The sequence below is a fragment of the Otolemur garnettii genome, unplaced genomic scaffold (genome assembly GCF_000181295.1).
Source record: "Otolemur garnettii isolate 467f Iridium unplaced genomic scaffold, OtoGar3 scaffold00004, whole genome shotgun sequence".
NCBI lineage: Eukaryota > Metazoa > Chordata > Mammalia > Primates > Galagidae > Otolemur > Otolemur garnettii.
Window position 1 is genome coordinate 37108879 of NW_003852399.1, and position 21196 is coordinate 37130074.

At 38.8% G+C, this 21196-nt stretch overlaps 1 protein-coding gene across 1 annotated transcript in view; it reads left to right on the forward strand.

Annotated features, from left to right (window-relative positions):
* The first annotated feature begins 1421 nt into the window (after positions 1-1421).
* MMP16 (matrix metallopeptidase 16) overlaps positions 1422-21196 on the forward strand; it is a 281181-nt gene continuing 261406 nt past the window's right edge. Inside the window, exon 1 of the mRNA XM_003782500.2 lies at positions 1422-1833. Coding sequence (XP_003782548.1) covers positions 1702-1833 — 132 coding nt within the window. The 5' untranslated portion in view covers positions 1422-1701. The remainder of the gene's footprint in view (positions 1834-21196) is intronic.

Here is a 21196-nt window from a genome sequence, read left to right on the forward strand (position 1 = left end):
CCCAAACAGATGCTTGCCTCTCTCCCTTCCCCCTTTCCCTTCCAAGCCAAACCATCACCTGCCAAGGGCTGGTGGTTGCTGCCCCCCCCGTCCACTGCCTCACACTGCTTCAGGGCGAGCCCTTTTTTGGCAAGCCTCTCCTAAAGTTCCCCCGGCCGCTCTCGCCAGCGCGCAGCCTGCCAGCAGTCTCCCCCTCTCGCCTGCAGCCCTCCTGCTCCCGCCCCCCTCTCCCCCGCTCGGTCTGCGCGCAGCGTCTTCCTCCCGCCCTCGCCAGCTGCTTTACTCGCCTTTCCTCAGGCTGCTCCCTCGCCTTATTTCCCCAGCCTCCCCTTCTCTCCCGCAGCTGGTTTCCTTCCAGAGCCCCTATCCCTCGGGTCAGATATTTTGTTTAAGACCCACAATCACCTCTCCAGGGTCCCCGTGTGTACGCGTGTCCACCATTCTCTTGGAAAGTGAGCAATTTCCTCCCGCTTCTGTATTTGACTCGTCCCCCACCAAAACCCGTGCCTACTTCCCGAGGCTGAAAGTCGGAGGGTAGCACTGGTAGAGGACATTCAGAGAGACACCAGGGCACTGGCTGGCGGACCCCAACAAAGTTTTGGGCTCTTGGGACTTGCCAGCTGAGGATTCCCAAACTTGGTCAGCCCTGGCAACTGACCCGAGGCACCAAGCAGTACACAGTGACCCGAGCCTCCTCCGACTCGCAGCACCCGGAATCTTCCAGGGTCGCTCCCTAGGGAGTGCGGACCTTTGTCTAGAACCGTGACTGGGCCATTCCCCAGGCCACGCCAGGGTCTTCAGCCTGAGCCCCACCCAGCTCCAGGCTGGGGAGGGGCGCACTTGTTTCCAGATGTGAGGCAGCCGGGTAGACGAGACGAAAAGAAGGAACTTCCCAGGTACCTGGGTGCGCGACTCTGGGATGAGGGCTGGGTGACAGTGTTAGCGAGCTCTTCTCAAACCGGGGCCCACCTCGCGGCTGGGTTACCTCAGTGCTCCCTACCGTAGCAGGGAAGGCTTTACGAGCCGTCTCCTTTAAGAAGCGCGCGCGTGTGTGTAGGACTGTGTATGCGCGCACGCGCGTGTATGTGCGTGTGTGTGTGTGTGTGTGTGTGCGTGTGCGTGTGTGTGTGTGTGTGTGCACGCGCGCGCGCACCGGCTACCCCCGCCCCCCGCGCTTGAGGGCCCCAGGAGCCGGGCAGACCCCGGGAAGGAGGAGTTATGTAGATTACGGATGAACATTCTGGAGGGGAGCGAGGAGACTGGGAAAGAAGAAGCAGAGAGCAGGGAGCGAGGAGCGGCGGAGGCCCTTCCCGCAGCAGCTGGGGGCGGCGGCGGCGGAGGAGAGGGGAGCGGAGGAGGAGGACGCGCGGGCTGGAGGAGGCGGCGGCGGCGGCGGCTGCTGCTGCGGCTGCGACTCGGCGCTCTGAGCCGGAACCGCCGGTGAACTTGGGCGCCACGTTCCCGGTGACGGACCCCGGAGGATGGTGAATAGGAGCTGCCGCTGACCCTTCCTCCGCCGCTGCTTCTCAGGGGCTGCAGAGCGCGGGGCCGGGTCTCCTCCCCTTGCCCGGCTGTGGGTGAACCTGCAGGCACCCTACCCACCCGGAGGACTTTTTTTTGAAAGGAAACGAGGGAGGGAGGGAAAGGGAGAGAGGGAGAAAACGAAGGGGAGCTTGTCCATCCATTGAAGCACAGTTCACTATGATCTTACTTACATTCAGCACTGGAAGACGGTTGGATTTCGTGCATCATTCGGGGGTCTTTTTCTTGCAAACCTTGCTTTGGATTTTATGTGCTACAGTCTGCGGAACGGAGCAATATTTCAATGTGGAGGTAAGAGTACCAGGGCTTGCTTTCTCTCCCTTTGCCTGGGCTGCTCCCTGAAGCATTTTGTTCAGTCCTCGGGTCCTTGGGGCTCAGAGCATCCTGGGTCTCAATACATTGTTTTCCCTTCTAGACGTCGAGCCCCTGGTTGAGTTTACTCTGTGTTTTAGATGATGGATGCGTGTGAGACCGAGAATCCGTTATCCCCGGCAGCACAAAGCACGATGCTGCGCGCTCAGACACAATTGTAGCCGGTCCATGCTTTGCATCTAGGGAAGAGGAGAAGTCCTACATCTAGCGAACGTGTAGCTAAGCGGGGCAGCTTGAGTTGATGGTGGATAAACAGCTCGGGAGAGACAGGATTGCCTGCTTGGCATCCTGTACTGCCTTGGTATTGTTCCTGAAACCTTTCTCCCCGTGTTTGGTGCCTAACAAAGGAGGTTAAAATCAAAGAATCTAGAGGAGTGTGTGGGAATATTAGCTATGTTTAATAACATTACTTTGTGATAAAACGCTTAAGTAGACAGAGTCTTTCCCCCATTTAGACATAACTTAATACACAGTGAATAGGTCTGGCTACACAGAGGACATGAGATCCATCTCTCTTTTAAGGTCTTCGTTCCCCCTCCCCCGCCAATTGAAAATAAACGTGGCACAATGTTACAGTTCTGAGGTGTGTTTTTAATTTGATTTCACACTGTCATGACCAAGCTGAGAGGTTTCAGCCCATCCTTTGCTTAACTTTGATAGCTTTGAAAACAGCACAAAGCCAGAGGGAACTTGAGGATAAGGACTTGTGAGACCTCTGCCAAAGTGCTCTTCCTGTCATTAACTCAACGCTGAAGGCAGTAACGTGCAGCGAGTCAGTCGCACAGTGTACACACCTGGGCTGAAACACGAGTTTATCACGTTTGCGACGGAATACAAAGACAGCAGGAGAGTTTTAGTAAAATTTCCTCCTGTTGATTAAGTCTGACGTCTTATGACATCTCAAAGGGATTCTGATTAATTTTCCAAGGAATAATGTGATTTTTCTCCCGTATGGTTAATATTCTGCAACGTGCTGTTATTTTCTTGGGAGGGTGTGTTTACACAATAGCAGGACCTGTTGCGCATTATTTGAACATGCTTCGTGTAACCAGTTGATGGACACAGTGTGTATGATAAATCATCCTGAATGTAACTCTGTTTATATAAAATGTGTTTAGGACTCCACGCAATAAGCGATGGTTGGTATAGACAAAAACTATTTGAAAAAGTGAGAACCATTATTCAAAACAATTAAAGCTTACGTATGTTAAATATGAATAAATTGCACAGAACCCCCATTGTGGAAACCCAAATGGTTTAACCCTTTGAAATATAAAACTTTGTTTTTTTCTGATAGAAAGGAGGATGAGGGCTAAAAGTCCAGACTTTTCTTGGTTGCAGATTTGAACTTTTGGAATCCCATAAATCCCACAGATGGATTTTTGTACCTAACATTTAAATCAAGAAATGATTTACTGTTGGAGTAATAATTAGTTCATGGAGGAAGGAAAGTTGCAAGCTGTTACTTCTAATGTATAAACAGAAGGGCCTCTTGCTTCAGATGCTGGTAATGGGGTGATGGTGCTGAGGTGGGGAGGGTGCGGAAAGTAGTCAGCTAAGTGCTATGTTGTATCTTGCTCACTATGGGAAGTGAGGGCGAGCCTAGATTGATAGCCACCTGCGTTAGGGATGTCTTAGATTTGCTTTGAGAGATTGGGATAACATGAATGTTTTGATAATTATTTGGTTTCTTTTGTGAGACTGTATATAAGTTACCCTGTTAATTTTTTATATTGTAATTGTTCAGGCAGCTCAATCAGTATTATGGGAGAAAAAGTTATGATTTTACTAAAAACAGCTGATTTAATTTTGAATTTCATTGACCTCTTTCTTCATTAAGATATGTGGGAAACAGTGGTTCATGGAGAAGAGAAATATTTTTCCATGTTTAGAGTATTTTTATTGTGCCCATCTTTGTTGCACAGATTTAAGTACGATGGATAAAGTCATGTGCCATCTGAGACCTTACCAAGCTTCCTTGATGTGAAGGGACTTTTCTAATTCTTTAGATTGTATGCTATAGTTTGGATCATTTTCAAATAGTATTTTTAAAAAAGCGCTTGAGCACTTTCTTGCTTGGATTTATAAGCTTCTTTATGTATAATGATGATTTTTATTTTTTATATTATAAGAGCAGTTGCTAGTAAAATAAAAAGAAAGTTAAGGAACATAGAATGACAGGATGTTTTCTGACGTGAGTTTCTGCTTGATTGACTTTTATTAGATGTTTCTTTTTGGTAGGAAACAGTAATGGGAAGAACAGTCCATCACTTCCTCTCCAGTAGAGCCACTTACATTGTATTCCTCATTCTAGTTGCAAAACATACATATTGGGAATGTTTTATTTGATTGACTCTCAAGGACAGTCTTAAAATAAACAGCAGTGGTATCAATCATGCACGAAGCTCATATGATCATAACATTTTCTTCTAGTAAGCACACCAAGTTATTACAGTTGGAGCAAAGCTTCAGAGGCACACTTTTTATCCTGACAACTAAGATTACAAGGATTTATTCACCATTAAAATGAACAACTTGTGGGACCCTCATCCTTTTCATCTCTATGATTTAAAGTTTAAAGTCCTATATTATTTCTGTGGGAGGATGGGTAGAAGTAGTCATGTTAACTCTTTCCTGTCTGATTTTTCAGAATATAAACATGTGGAATTGTCAATTACCAGAGTGAGAACTATTTTTAATATCCTAATGAACTCTTGTTATAGAGAAAGACTGCATTTGGTTTTGTTTGCTTTATATTGTATTTTAAGAACCAAAACAGCACATCTTTTATAGCTATGAAAGGGTCATATACTACCAAGAATAATAGTATAGAAAGGATCAATTTTCTACTTATATTTCAGGTGGAATACTTTTAATGTTAATTTTTCAGTATACCCTTACTTAGATAAAGACTTTTGTGTATCTTTGGATCCTTTTTAGGAACTGGGCTATTCACTGTGTAAATAATTAGCGTGATGCAAAGAAACATCACTAATTTTAACTGAAAGTCGAAAACTGCTGTCATTGGGTAGCAGCAGTCAGAATCAGAGTTGCTCATTGGTCAGAGCTAAATTATTAACAAGGAATTATGATTTAATGACTACTGTCTTAAAGATCGTTTTGTCTCTAGAATAATTATCTTATTAATTGGGATTTTCATAATCCTGTGAATTATCTATGGCTGAGGTGCTGTAAGCATTTTTGCTATGAAATTTAAGGTAGAATATCTTGTAGTTTGTGATAGTAGGAATTCTCAGCATCCACTGTAGTTTGTCAGGTGTTACATATGTGAACACATATTCTTTCTTTTTTTTTTTTAAGCATACAAGCACACATTTTCATTGAGGAAAAATGTTTAAACCAATTTAGTGATAAAATAAAAACATGCAAACCTCTAAATGATACATGTATCAAAGTATAAGAAGATGAATATTCTTGTGACAAAAAAATCTTGATAAAGCCAATATTTATTTTCTTATTTCTAATTAAAGAAAGAAGAGAGATTCTAGATTTCAGTGGGATATTTGATAACAAGTGTTATGAATTGTGAGCATAACTATTTCCTAAAGTTTTCTGCAGTCTGTTCATTGAACTGATTTAGAATTTATTTACCTGTCTGGCTTGTCTGAAAATACCTGAAAGTTCAGAGTTTGCTTTGGGTAGCTTTGTCTCACATATAAACTTGGTAGTAATTAGTCATGAGACATTTCAGAAGTAAAAAATATTTATTCTACAGATTTAAGAATGCCATATGTTGGGGCAATATTTTTCTTATTTCTTGTTCTCTGCTTCAATATTCAAGCTGCATTATTTAATTTGCTAATGGAAGAATGTTGACACAATGCCTCCTTGAGTAAGGAACTCTCCTGATTATATCCTGTAATTCTCCAGGATAGCAATTTATAAATGCCCAGCAGCAAGACTTAGAAAAGTCTTCCTAAAGACTTTTATCTGTTGTAGAATAGTAGGTTTAACAAGACATCTCAAATATACTGGACGTTCAGAATGCTCATAAAGGCCAGAAAGTTTGACGAGGAAACCATGAGGCTCATGGTCCTGAGGTCGCCCACCTTCTCCTGTGTGTTCCACTCTGACTAGGTCTTTCTCTGTTCTGAGTTGCCTGGGCAGATTTTACTCAGATCTAGGGTTACTCATAGAAATCTTTGAGTGAGGTACCGTTTTCTCCTGTTACACCTTGAGAAATCCATAGAGAATAGCAGTCCAAGTTCATCCTTCTCTGTACAGCTGGGCTTTCTCATCCAATCTCTTCTCTCTTATCAATTATGGATAAAGTTGGGTTCCATAACAACTTTCCTATTTCTGGAGTCAGGTTAAAAGTGACAGGCTTAAAATTTCTACTTTTTTCTTATTTATGCTAATGAAAGCAATTAACTGAAGAACATTTTAATGCTCTTGTTCAGTGGTATAATTCCTTTATCTGAAGTTGGGTTGATTAATCAATTATCTTATGTTAATTTGTTTCACTGATTGACCTACTCCAATTACCCAAAATGTACCTGCTCAGAATATTTGGTAGATGACTAATTGGAATTATTTCAGGACAACAACAAAATGAAACATTCGAATCAATGAGTTACATTTATTCAGTGTTCAAAGGAAAAGATTTTTCTTTACTCTTTTTCAGGAACTTTTTGATCATTCAACACATACATTAGAAATTGAGAAAGTTATTTTTCATGTTACTCTCCATCACCACTTATTAAATATCTGTCAATGTAATTACATCAATTCTTTTTTTTTTTATTTTTTATTGTAGAGGAATAGAGTAATTAAGAGCACATACTTTGCAACTAGGCTGCCTGGTTCTAATTCCATCTATTTTGCTTGAAAGTTGTGTGGTAATGAACAAGTTATGAATCTCTGTGAGCTTTAATTTACATCTTTGTAGAAGGAAGATACTGAGAGTACATGCTTCATAGGTTTGATAATTAAATGACTATGTGTATCTCCTGTGTAGATTGTGTATGTATATACCATGTATGTACATATAATAACTTGAAGCATGCATTTTCATGGTTAAATACTCAATACTTTATAGATTTCATTATTATTAATGGAAAATAAGGGTTTGATGGCATGAGGTAATTGGCATGATATCATCAATGACATAAAAGTCTATCACTTAGACCATACTAGCTGGTCTAGAAAGATTTAATGTAAATACCCTTTTCATTTTTAAAACATGTACTGAAAATCAACCACGCTAACTTCAGTACATTTTCTTCCCGTGGGTTTTTCTTAGACAGTTCAGTTGAAGAATGTGATTTTCACATTTTGTCTTGTCATCTGTTACTATCCTAGAATGTCAAGTTCAGCTCACACCTTCTTTTACAAGACTGAGTTCACTGAAATCTGTTCATCTTTTCTAATGCCACAGAAAATAAATAGGCCTTTATAATTCAATGGGCTTGTTTATTTTTATTGGCATAAACCCCAAGTGCTGTGTTTCCATATTATGGTTAGGATTCAGTATATGTCTCAAGCCAGCTTATATTATACCTCAAATTCAGAACGTAAGAGTCTCTTTTTCTTAATCTATGGAGGTAGATCAGAATGGACAGAAAAGATATTTAAATGTTTTGTACAATGATAGAGAGATGTTAGAAAAAAAACCAAATATTATGTCCGTATAACATTGGGAATGGCAAGCTAGCTGGCAATAGAATGTGATGGAGCCCTGGGTTGGCAGTTGAAGAATGTGGGCTTGAACTCTAGTTCTTTCACTTACATAACTGTGAACTTGGACAAATAATTTCTTCTGTGTTGGTATCTGTAAAAAATCTGAACTAGACTGTCATTAAGGCTATTTCAAAATTATAAATTTCATAGTAGTTAGCCTCCAAGCTTTTATATAGCCAAAAGTGGAGAGGGTTGTCTGTATTTACCCTGTAAGTTTGGGGGCAACTAAATCACAGAGGTAGATAGTTGAGATTTCTTTTGTTTTTCTGAAGTGAATATCATACGGCAAGACAGTACATATAATTTAATATGTGTTACCTATGCTGAGGAGGGGCTATTTTGGGAATAATTTTGTCCTTCTGCTGAGTAATAAAAACACAGACAGCAAATGACAATGTTATTTTAAAATTAATCTTTTGCCAAGGTAGCAAACTTTAAAAATTTATTTTAAAAACATGGCCTAATGTTAATTCAAATATATATTTGATTAAATATATATTTAATATATATATAATCTATAGGTGGTACTTCAAACAAATCAGGCAAATTGAGGGTGGGCTCAGTGGCTTAGGCCTGCAATCTTAGCACTCTGGGAGGCCAAAGTAGAAAGATCACTTGAGCTCATGAGTTCCAGACCAACCTGAACAACAGCAAGACCCCATATCTACTCTATGGGTATTACGCTTATAGTCTTAGTTCCTAAGGAGTCTGAGGAAGGAGGATTGGTTGAACCCAGTAGTTCGAGGTTGCTGTGAGCTAGGCTGAAGCCACACACTCTAGCCTAGGCAACACAGTGAGAGTCTGTGTCAAAAATAAGATAATAAATAAATAAGCAAATTGGAATAAGTTTAAAGTCTGAATTTTAGCTGGGAAGTTTTGGGGAGAGGGTCTCAAAACTTGAATCTATTTCACTCACCATGTATGTACACAAACACACACATACATGTTTTGTAGTAAAATGAAGTGGTTGTTCTGTGAGTTCCATTTGCCCATTTTGGGAAATAATTTTGGCATATCATTCTTTGATGTTTTTTGTTTTTTACCATACATTTGATTTTGAATATGGAAAATCAGATTGCATTTGTTGGATAAAATAATGAACCTTATGTGAAAAACAACATATTCCAGACTAATGAAATAAGCTTCTAAGTAATAATGTATGTGATACTCAGATTTTCTTTTGCCTTCCTTTCCTTTTTCTTGGGAAAATTATTTATAGATTTTGAGGTTATTCATGAAACCATATTTGATTGTTGCTTCCTGTAATTTAGCACTCTGAATGGAATTCTTTGCTTTTGGTATTTCACCACGAGTGTTTGGCATTGTGCATCCTTGGGTTTGGATCAGTGGAATAGCTTGATGAGCCACATAACAGAAGCTTAGCCAAGAGAGTTAAGAGTCGCCTCTCTGGGAGCCCCTAACCTCTGATTAAATGGGACCTCTGGGTGTAGTATATAAAAAGAGGCTAGAGGGAGCTATTGAGCTGTTTAAAGACTCCAATGGCTTGGAAGAACTTGGTTTAAATTAAAATCAAGGATGAACACTAGGTGCAATCAGATGTCTTAAAGTGAATCATAGCCAATCACAGGGAGTTTGGAGAAATAAGTGAACACATACTTCACAATTTAAGATTTAAGCTGAGTTTACTGAGAGCCACTTGGTACCAGTGATTACATATTTGATTAAGTAGGGAATTAGCACTTTTCTGGGAGGAAAAAGGCCTGGGCGTAATAACAGTATGACAAAGAATGGTATAACATAGGACTGCTTTACATTTTCCTCGTTTTTAGGTGTGGAATAGGTCGAAAACTGTACCTTGTAGTAACTAGAGGTGATTTTGGTGTTCCCATTTTAACCAATGAGGATGTGTTTATGAAATAATTATGGTTTTATAGATTAGAGGAGAGATGCATTTAATTTGATAATGGCTCTTAGATAATGTGTAGCAAAAACCCAATTTTAAAAGCTTGTGAGACTAAACTTATTTTATGTTTGTTATAGGATCTGGTCAAAAACCTATTGAATAAATACTTTTCAATGAAAGATTTTAAAATACTTTTTACCTGTTTTCCTTTTTAAATATATTTAAGAAACCATCCACAAAACAGTTTGGTTTGTCTAAATAGTAATGTCAGAAATGTTTTCAGTTTACCATGTTATTATACGATGTCCGGTAGAGAAAGAAGGCTTTAGGTAGGAAATGCTAACATTTAATTAAGACATTATAACCTACTCACAAACATCATTCAGATTTTTTTTTACATTTTTTTTGTTTGTTTGTTTTTTGTTTTTGAGATAAAGTCTCACTATGTCGCCCTGGGGAGAGTGCTGTGGTGTCACAGCTCACAGCAACCTCAAACTCTTGGGCTTAAATGATTCTCTTGCCTCAGCCTCCCAAGTAGCTGCCACTACAGGAGCCCGCCTCAACGCCCAGCTATTTTTTTCTTGTAGTTGTCATTGTTGTTTAGCAGGCCCGGGCCAGGTTTGAACACAACAGCCCCAATACATGTGGCCAGCGCCCTAACTACTGAGCTATAGGCGCTGAGCCAGGTTTTTTTTTTTTTTTTTTTACATTTTTAAATGTAGTCAATTAAGCGAGATATGAATAATTGAGTAAGCCATGGCCTCACAGACTGATGTTCTCAGGAGAGATTGTTCTTAGAGTGATGTATTCAGATGACCAAATAAACCCAAATAAACTACTCACTGAAATGGAATTTTACAGTACTTGTTTTCACCACACTTAAGGGGGAGTGAACTGCCCCTTTTTAGAATACTTTTGTGATCGTCCTTTCATGTCCCCAAATTGCGTGCACCTGATGTGATGTCAGTGGCACGCAGGCATGTGGCTGATGCAGTCAGACCCAAGCGATGTCAGTGGAGGCATTTTTCCATGGAACATTTCACAGTTGAGTTTCGGTCACCTGTAAGTGATTTCTCTTTGTTTACAATGATTATATATTTTCATTCATTTTAGTGTTCTAAGGCCTGCGTGTTTGTTCCTTCCTTTACTCCAACAGTTGCCAGATCATTTCTTCTTCTTGTGCGAATCGCTTCTTCTGGTTGGGATCTCAGGGACTGTATGTTTTAGCTATACTGCAGGAGCCCAGGTTGAGAAGTTGGGAAGAATTTTATGGGAACCCCTCTCCCCTCTTTCATCATAAATAAAATAGAATAGATTCAACTAGCTTATAAAACAAATGTATACAGTCAGTGGTTTGTAAGAAAAACTTGCAAAAAATCAAGAGCATTGATAGTTATGGATAAAGTCCTGTTTGGAGGTTCGGATGTTTCTTATGTTACACCAAGTCTACTCTTACAACTCACCGTTTTGCTCATGTATGATGGGTTGAGTGAAGTTGTTTGTTCCATGAGTGACTCAAGCAAATAACTTAAGTAGACTTTGCCTATTTTTGTCCATTTTTATAATAGATGGGCGATCCTTATTTCTTGCCTGTAGTACAGGTTTTGTATGGATAGCGTCCAGGCAATGCTGAGCAGTCCCTTTGTCAGTAAGAATAGGGTGTGTGTGGTCTCAGGTTCCCTCTGATGATCAGTAATGTTGTAACAACTACATTATGATCTTACATTCAAACTAGGCACAAATCCAAATAACCAGTAAAATAGAAATACCTGGAATTTATTTGAGCACCTTATTTTAATGATGATAAAAATAATCTTACTTAACTTTGGTTGGACACGTGCTATGTGCCTAACAGTGTTCTGCATTTTCACATATAATAACACATTGAATTCTCATGGTAGTCATGTGAATTAGCACTATTTCTCTCTCACAAATGAGATATCAGAGGCATAGAAAATTTGAAGAACTTGCCATGAAGTGCTGAAGTGGAGTAGACCGAATCAAAGCATGTAGGCCAGCTGAGGAACACAGTCTCCTAGCCAAATACATACAGCTGAGAATTTTGTGATAGGATTGTAGCAGTTCAATCCTATTTTCAGGCTCTATGTCTCATTCTCATTTCTTGTTGTTTCTGCCACATGTACAGTTCCTTACTCCACTGAAGTCATATGCGAGGGTTGGAATCAACTGCTTCCACACTCTTGTTAATGTGGATATTTTGACTTCTTTCTGTGAATCAAGAATATTCTTATTAGGGCACTGGCCCCATGCGCCAGAGATGGCGGGTTCAAACCCAGCCCTGGCTTAAAACTGCAAAAAAAAAAAAAAAAAAAAATTAAAAATTAAAAAATAAATAATAAATAATATTCTTACTGACATGTAGAATGGTGAATCCTTTTGAGAGGATTTTCAATTTACTTTGCCCAGATCCATCAGAAGAATCTCTATTTGTGGCACCTATAGCATTATGAAATGTATTTTTTAAATAATAAGATTTGAAAGTCAGAGTTACTCCTTGATCCGTGGACTGCAGAATGGATGTTGTGTTGGCAGGCATGAAAACAACATTCATTCCTTTATGCAGCTCCATCAGAGCTCTTGGGTGACCAAGTGCCTTGTCAATGAACAGAAGTATTTCGAAAGGAATCTTTTTTTCTGAGCAGCAGTTCTCAGTAATGGGTTTCCCATAGTCAGTAAACCATGCTGTATACAGATGTGCCATCGTCCAGTCTTTGTGGTTACATTTCTAGAGCATACGCAGAGTAGACTTAGCACAATTCTTTTTTTTTTATTATTATTGAAATTTATTTCTTTTTATTAAATCATAGCTGAGTACATTAATGCATTTATGGGGTACAATGTGCTTGTTTTATATGCAATTTGAAATATTTACAACAAACTGGTTAACATAGCCTTAAGAGCCCTAGGATTTTTGGAGGGGTGAGTGAACATTGGCTTCAACTTCAGTCACCAGGCACATTATCTCCTATAGGAGAATTATTCTGTCCCTTGAAGCTTTGAAGCCCGATCTTGGCATTTTCTCTTAGCTAGGAAAGTCTTAGATGCCATTTTCACCCAATAAATGGCTATTTCATCCCAATTAAAAATAAACGGTTTAGTGCAGCACCTTCATCTGTTTTCTTACCTAGATCAGCACTGGCTGCTTCACCTTGTATTTTTACGGCTTCCTTCCTAAAACCTCTGCTGGTTCGGACTTTTCTTCTGCAGCTTTCTAACCTATTTCAGCCTTCGTGAAATCGAGAGAGTTAGGTCTTTGCCTTGTATTAGGCTTGGTTTAAGGAATGTTGAGGTTTATTTGATCTTCTATTTAGACCACACAAACTTTCTCCATATTAGCAGTGAAACTGTTCTATTTTCTTATTATTCATATGTTCACTGGAGTAGCACTTTTAAATTCCCTCAAGCACCCGTCCTTTGTATTTACAGCCTGGCTAACTGTTTGATGCAAGGGGCCTAGGTTTCTGCCTGTCTTGTCTTCTGACATAACTTACTCACTAAGATGAATCATTTCTAGCTTGTGACTTAAAGTAAGAGACATAAAGCTCTTCCTTTCACTTGAACACTTGGAGACTGTTATTAAGAGGCCTCATTTCATTATGTTTGAGTGTCAGGGAATAGGGAGGCCCAGGGTGAGGGAGAGAGAGAGAGGGGAATGGCCAGTCAGTGAGGCAGTCAGAACAAACACAGGATTTAAAAAAAAAAAATTGTCTTATTTTTATTTTATTATTATTTTTTATTGTTTCAGGTTGATTGAGGGTATGAAGACTTAGGTTATGATTTGCATTTGTTAGGTAAAGTCCCTCTTATGATTATGTCCCACCCTAAGAGGTGTGCCATCCACCCTAACATTGTGGCCATTAAGTGGGAACAAACCCATACGCTTCCCTCCTCTCCTCTCCCTGCTCCCACAGCACCACCTTGAATTGATTGTGTTATCAATTACCGCACATAGGTAATAGATTGTCTACTGGCTTCATATTAGAATTGAGTACATTGGAGTTTTGCTTCTTCGTTCTTGTGATACTTTACTAAGAAGAATGCAAACACAGCATTTATCAATTTAGTTCATCCTCTTAATATGGGTATCGTTCATAGCGCCCTAAAATAATTTCAGTAATAACACCAGACATCATGGAACAACATCAAATGTAACTGATCTCAAAGAGGAGGTTTGAAAATCTGTATTTTTTAATTCTAGGTAAGTTCTTTGAATCACTGCTCTACTGTCTATCTCATAATCTGTTCTACATAAACTAGTCCTTCAAGATGTTTCTAAAACAAAAAATACTGTAGGCAAATAAATTCAGTAAATGTGAAAAAGAACCCTGACCACAGATGAGTATAACAGATATAACAATAAGGAAACGTGAAATATTATGAGAATTACCAAAATGTGACGCAGAGAAACAAAGTGAGTACCTACTGATGGGAAAATGGTGCCAACAGACTGCTGGACGTCGGGTTGCACAAACCTTCAATTTGAAAAAAGGAAGGAAGGAAAGAAGGTTTGAAAGGTTTGAAAATAAAGCCCAATAAAAGGGCGTATCCAGGTCGTGCATTATCACCCGGGCTGTGATGAGTTCGGGAGCAGTACTGAACAACTTGGCTACGTCACATACAAGCTCTGTAATTTGGATGAGGCATGTCATTGGACTGTGTGCCCTAAATTCTTCACATGTAAAACAGCGATGAGAGTATCCACTTGAGGACTGTTGTAAGATTGAGGAGGTAGGGATATTGGACAAAGGTCAATAACAACTTCCTGACTTATTCCCAGGCACTCTGAAATAACTGAAAAAATTAAAAGAAAAGACAAAATGTGTGAAACAGTGATTTTCAAGTCATTGGATGTCAGGTAATAAATTATACCTGAGAGAAGGCAAACAAATGGGTGAATATTGTGATTATCTCAGTTTACTGCTTTGAGAAGGTTTGCAGGGATAGTACCAGGAAGGTAGAACCCAGGTGGATCTGGGATTGGGGAGATTGAAGTTATTAGTGTTCACAGGTCAGAAACTGGAGAAGAGAGATAAGCAGAGAGTGAAAACAGCAGGAGAGGCGGGTGTTGTGGTGGGCACCTACAGTCCCAGCTACTTGGGAGATGAGCCAGGAGGATTGCTTGAGCCCAAGAATTCAAGGTTGCTGTGAACTATGTTTGATGCCAGAGCACTCTATAGGGGCAAGAAAGTGAGGCTCTGTCTCAAAAAAAAAAAAAAAAAATTATAAAAAGAAAATATCAGGGATCTACAGAGGGTTCCCTTGAGTATGTAGCTAAGAGCTGACCTGTGCCATCCTGGGAAACAACTGCTTGGGGCCTGGAAAGATCATCCAAGAGGATTAGATGGAATTGTGCCTGGTGCTCGTGAGGGGCTGGTGATAGTGGCATCTTCCTGAAATCTGCTTCCCAGGGAATTAGGTAGGTTATCGGAAGCTTATTGACAGCTGTGGGAAATACTTAGCTCTGGACTAAATCCCACTCTGGTTCTGATTAACATGTCTTAACTGGGAGACCTGAAAGCGTCAGACTGTTTCTAATGACTGAACTGCTTTCCACAACAAAGTTCAGTAGTATTTATTGGAATATGAAAATATCAGGCACCCACAAGATAAAAAAAAGTATAATGTCTAGCATTCAATAAGAATTTACCAAGAATACAAAGAAGCACAAAAACACTACCCACAATGAGGAGAAAGTTCCAGATACTTAACTTGCTTCAAAAATAACACAGATGTTAGAATTAGCAGACCAGAACATTAAATCAGTTATAATATTCTTTATGTCCAAAAGTTGACACATGGAAGATAACAAAAAAAAAAAAAAGACTCAAATCAAACTTACAGAGATCAAAACAATGTAATGTGAGATGGAAAACCTGAAATGAACAGTACATCAGACATTACTGAAGAATTAAAATAGTAAACTTTATGTCACTGCAAAAGATGTGAAATGCAAAGAGAAAATTCAAAACTGAGCAGATATCAGGGAGATAACTGTCTACTATTTATACTGTTAGATAAATCCGAAAAATTATAAAAGATTTATTTAATAATTTAAAATAATAATAAAGTATATTACCATAAAAACATTTTTGTGGATAACCACAAGTGGCCTAAGATACATGTACTTTGAATCCCTTAAGGGAGGAAGAGACAGAAACCGTAATGCTTTTCCAAATATGATGGAAAATGTGTAAACTTAGAGGTTTAAGAAGCTCGATGAATCACAAATGAAAAACAGGAAGAAAACTCGATGAAGGCACACCATACTCGAATTGCTCAAACGCGTGATAAAAAGAAAAATCTTAAAAGTAGGCAGAGAAAAAGAGACACCTGACATCTAAAGGAACAAAGAAAGGATGACGTATTTCTTGTCAGAAATAACACACAGAGAAGACGGTGGAGAAACATCTTAAAATATGTAAAGAAAAAAATGTTCTCAACTTAGAATTCTATACTCACTGAAAATATGAAAGCAAAATAAACAATTTTTCACACACATAAAAAGCTGACAGATTCTCACTAGCACACCAGCACTGCAGACAATGTTAAAGGCAGTCCCCAAACTGGAGACAACCCAAATGTCCATCAACATCAAACAGCAGGTGCACAGGTAACAAACTCCAATATATCCATGCAATGGAATACTACTTAATAATAAAAAAGAGTGAATTGCTGATAGGTGGTAAAACTTAACAGAATCCCCAAATGATTATGCTCATGAACAAAGCCAGACAAAAGGAGCGTATGCTGTGTGATTTCATTTACATAAAATACAGAAAGTGGACACTGATCTGTAGCAACAGAAAGTGGATGGGGATTACCTGCGGAGGAGGGGGGAGGGCCAGAAGGAATAACCGCAGAGGGGCCAGAGGAGATTTTTGATGATGATGGTTAAAACTTCCTGGTTGTGGTGATGGTCTCATGTGAACGTGACAGCTTATCACAGTGTACATTTTTAAGTATGAGCCACTTATTGTACAGCAATTATACCTGAATATAGCTGTTAAAAATAGCATATTGAATATGTAAGCCGGTTCTTATTACCTAGTAACCAACCTAATAATGATAACTGCTGGTAATTACACGTATGCTCTGGCCTAAATTGCAATGGGAAGAACAGGTTGCAATCTTCTTTATAGTCCTATTCTGTAGAGATAAAATGCTAAACTGTAAAATATTGGGTTGGCCAAGACATGGCTTTGGGCCAGGTCTGGCTGTGTGCTCTTTCTTTGAACAATGGATCCTTATGGCTAAAAATACCTATGTGAAGGTATTTAACCATATGGTGATACAGTTTTTATGGCTAGTTTGCATCCCTCTTCTCAGCTGAAGCCTGTATTCTCACCCATCCGTCTGTTCTTGTGGACAAGTCCATCTTGCTGTCCACGACAACAGATGCTCTGATCTGCCCTCTCTCTCAGCTGGTGCTGCCCGTCACTGTGCAGGTAACACCTACTTCGTGAGTGTTCACGCCCACCATGAGTGTGAGGCCCCCAGCTTCCTGCCCGTCACTTGCTGCTTATAATCATTTTCCCCATTTCCTGTCACAGTGATTTTCAATGTTTTCATTAATTTTGTCTGCTTTAGTACAAGCCCATTTCATGCCTGTGTTGTATCTACTCTTGACACACTGGTTATCCCATGACCTACACGGCCTCCCATTATCAGATGCAGTCCTCTCTCCGGCCTCATAGCCCAGAGTTCATCTAGCACGGTGGGCCTCATGCTAAGTATCACTGTACGCTCCTCAAGATTGATGAAACCACCCCCAAATCTTCTATTATGTGGCTTGTATCTATCTACTATTTATAATATTAGATGAATCTGAAAAAATTGTAAGAGATTTATTTAATAATTTAAAATAAAGTATATTAGTATAAAAACACTTTTGTGAATAATAAATTTTATGAAAAGATCATAGTAAGAAAAGTAACATTGTCTTACATTTTCCGCAATTAATATCTGCCTTAACAAAAAGATACCTAGATTCTCCTGTCAACTTTGTTGTTCACACTTGCAGTGTTACAAATTGAAGTCTTGCCCATTGATTGCAAATGAATGAAAGTAAAACGGCAGAGAACTTCATATTAAAATTATTTTGACCCCTGAAAGAGTTTTAGGGCATTCAGAGGTTCTTGGACCGAACTTAGAGAACCTTTGTTCTGGTAGCTACACTGTTTTTTTCCCTTCTCCTGGGTTACCAAGATCCTTTCTCTTTAGTTTATTTATTTTATTTTTACATATACATGTGTTTACTAGGTTTCCACTTTTTGCCTTCACAAAATCAAAAAGGCTTAACATTTAACAACAATAACAATGTTTAAGATAAAGACTAGAAACAAAAACCTCATAAAGAATGAATGAAGATAAATACAGTCAGAAAAGAAATCAGACGGTTGCTGCAACGAATATTAAGCAATAATAATAATAGGAATGCGAAGAGAGTAACATTCGCATTGTCAAATAAGAGTATCACTTTAGTCTTTATAAGACTAATTGCTTCATTTTACTCCCATCCTTCTATATATTTTTTAGTGTTCAGCATAAATATTATCAGACCTTCTTTAAATCTGCACCTTAACCCCCACATGTCCCCATTATGCATTGGAAACAACCTTTTATTCTTTTTTTTTTTTTTGGCCGGGGGCTGGGCTTGAACCCGCCACCTCTGGCATATGGGGCGAGCACCCTACCCTTTTGAGCCACAGGTGCTGCCCCATAACCTTCTATTCTTTAAAGTATTTTTTATAATTATAATCACAGAGTATTTTATCTTACTTCAAAGTTAGATGCTGACATCTGTATGTAAGATGTAGGCTTACCCTTAAAATTACTGTTCAAAATACATTTAGTGGCTTATTAATTGCTAAGACTTGACCCACGGACACTAAGAAGCCAAGAATCAGCTTCTTTCATGTCTTTGTGTCTTTGAGTTTTGGTTTTCCTGTCTCCTGAGACATGTAGGCTAAATCCATATTTGCTGGTAAGGAAATTTAAGGGCACTGAAATAAACAATTTTTTTCTCTTCTTGTCCGGAGCATATGGTTAAATTTGGTATATTAGAGTAAGTTAAGCCTGTGCTGATAATCTGTTGCATATGATGTTTATGTGATAGATTCATATAGATCTCCCACAGCAAATTAGAACTTTATGTTGAGCTAGAGTTTATCTGTCTTGGTCACTGCTGTATTCCATGAACTGGACACGGCCTCGCAGAAAGTGGAGAGCTCATGGTTTCTTATCTATTTCAATTGTTTTCTTTTTCCTTAACTCATTTAGCTCATTACTGGGTAACAATATGGTGCTTTTTTATCTTACATTTACTTCAGTTACTTTATTAATAATATTTAACTTCAAATAATAAAGGGCTGTATTTAAATTAGTGTCTAATTAACAGTCTATTAGTGACCAGCTTGGATTTTTAGATTTTTCTCATCATCTTCATCTTGTTATGCCAGCATTTCTGCTGTATGTTTAAATAACATTTTTCTATGTTTGTTCAGCAATAGAACATTTATGTCAATACCTTTGTCTTGGCATTAAAAATATTGTAAAATTGGTCAGTTTTTTCAAAGATGTGTAGGAGAACACCTAGGGAAAATATCACAGGGAAGTAAGTTTGTGATAGTTCAGTGACTTCAGTTGTAGTTATTACTATTATTGAACAGAAACTTCCCCAAGACAGTTTTCGGGAAAGAGCACAAACACAATTTTACTTGTATTTCACTAGAAGGCCTAACTCATTTCAATCCCTCGTTGAGCTACATGGATAAGAAAAAAAGTAGGTATACTGTCAGCTGCTGCATCCATTAGTGTATAAAATCTGAAGACTGAATAATCTCATAATAATTTGAATTTACTGAAATAACTTACCTTAAAATGAGACCATGGTTGGAGTTCTAACAAGCACAATATTGAAGACCTATGAACAAATGACTCAAGAATGTTAAAGGTTGGAAGGATTTTCCTTTGCTCAACACCTCCATATTGGTGGTAGGCGGGAAAACAGGGAGAAGACAATCTTCAGACTTTCATTGATGGATGTGCTTTCTATCTGGATTATATCTTAGTAAGGAAAAGGGGAGGAAATTTAGACTTTGAATGTTAAATAATGCATTAATTACTTTTGCATTTAGTAGGAAAAATGAGGCTTATATTACAGTGTCTTATGAGGAATGACAAAATATACTGAGATTATTTGCTAGGGATAGCCATCTGCTCAAGGGTTGTGGGTTTCAATTTTTTTTAAAAAACCTGGTTTTCCTTTATTATCATTGTTACTTTTAACTTTCAAAATGTTAAGGGGGTACAAATGTTTTGTATAAGGCTTAAGTCAGGGCTCTTCGTGGGCCCATCATCAGAGTAGTGGTCATTACGCCTGAGAAGGAAGTTTATCCCTCCCTCTTTCTCACCCTCCTCCTCCTTGGTTTCCAGTGTCCTTTTCATTTCCTTGTGTCTGGATGCGCTTGTCCTTTAGCTCTCAGTTGTGAGGGAGTGCACGTGGTGTTTGGTTTTCCACTCCTGAGATACTTCGAGTGTAACGGTCTCCAGTTCCATCCAAGTTGCTGCAGAGGGTATTATTTCATTCTTTCTATAGCTGAGTAGTACTCCATGGTAGGTATAGGTTAGATTTTCTTTATCCATTTATGAATTGATGGGCTTTGCAATTGTGAATTGTTGAAAAGTAGCTACCATAAACTCCAGTGGTTTATGACAAATGCCATTTGATCTTATTAATCCTAGAGTGGCCCCAGGAACTTCTGTTTTAGGGAGCTTGGCTAGGATGGTCCACTGAATTATCTAACATGCTCCTGAAACTCCTGACCAGCTGAAACATGTTCCTTTGTAATGGCAAAAGCATTAGAGAGCAAGCAGCCACATGTAATGCCTGTTAAGTCTGAGCCTTCTAACTTGAGCAAGGTCTTTTTGATAATGTTCCTGTGTCTAAAGCAGGTTGGCTACATGGCAAGGCCCAAAGTCAAGGTAGATGGATGTACACTTCACCTCTGATAAACCCATGGCAAGGTGTGGAGACAGGGAGAAGAATTGGAACCAGTAATTCAGTCCATGTTATCTTCAATGATTTAAGTGTTACGTTTGTTGTAGGCTAATTTTCACATATCTTTCAGCCTGGACCACTGATTTATTGAAATCTTTCTCTTTGGTAGTGTTTTGCGGCTTTCTGCAAATATAAAGTTATGGCTGTTAGAATGGGAACTTTTATTTGTAGATTTTTTTTATAATGATTTTCAAATAGCCACATTGTTAGATTGTCATCATTGTTTCATATAATTTTTCTGTAGACCCTCTTGAGCAGTCTAGTGTATAGTCACACCATTTATTACTTAATCTTGCTTCCTCTATGTATTTTTTCTAATTCAAGCTTTTGGATAATTGCATTGTCTAGTTGTTCCAGACCAGAGTTAATAATTATTGTGTATTAGGAATAATTGTCTTTATTCAGACATTTGTTGGAATGAAGACCCATTTGTTTTCAGTTGCCAGTCATTCACATGGAAAAGAATTAAAATCCTACTCACTGTATCCACGGTAATTAATTCTAGAATCTTTGTAGATTACCTTAAAATTAAGATGGATGGTAAAGACATACATGTCCAAATGAACAAGAATTGAAACGTGGCGTTATATTGTTATTTCTCTATCCAACATTCTCTATTTCTTCTCTATTTCTTTTTT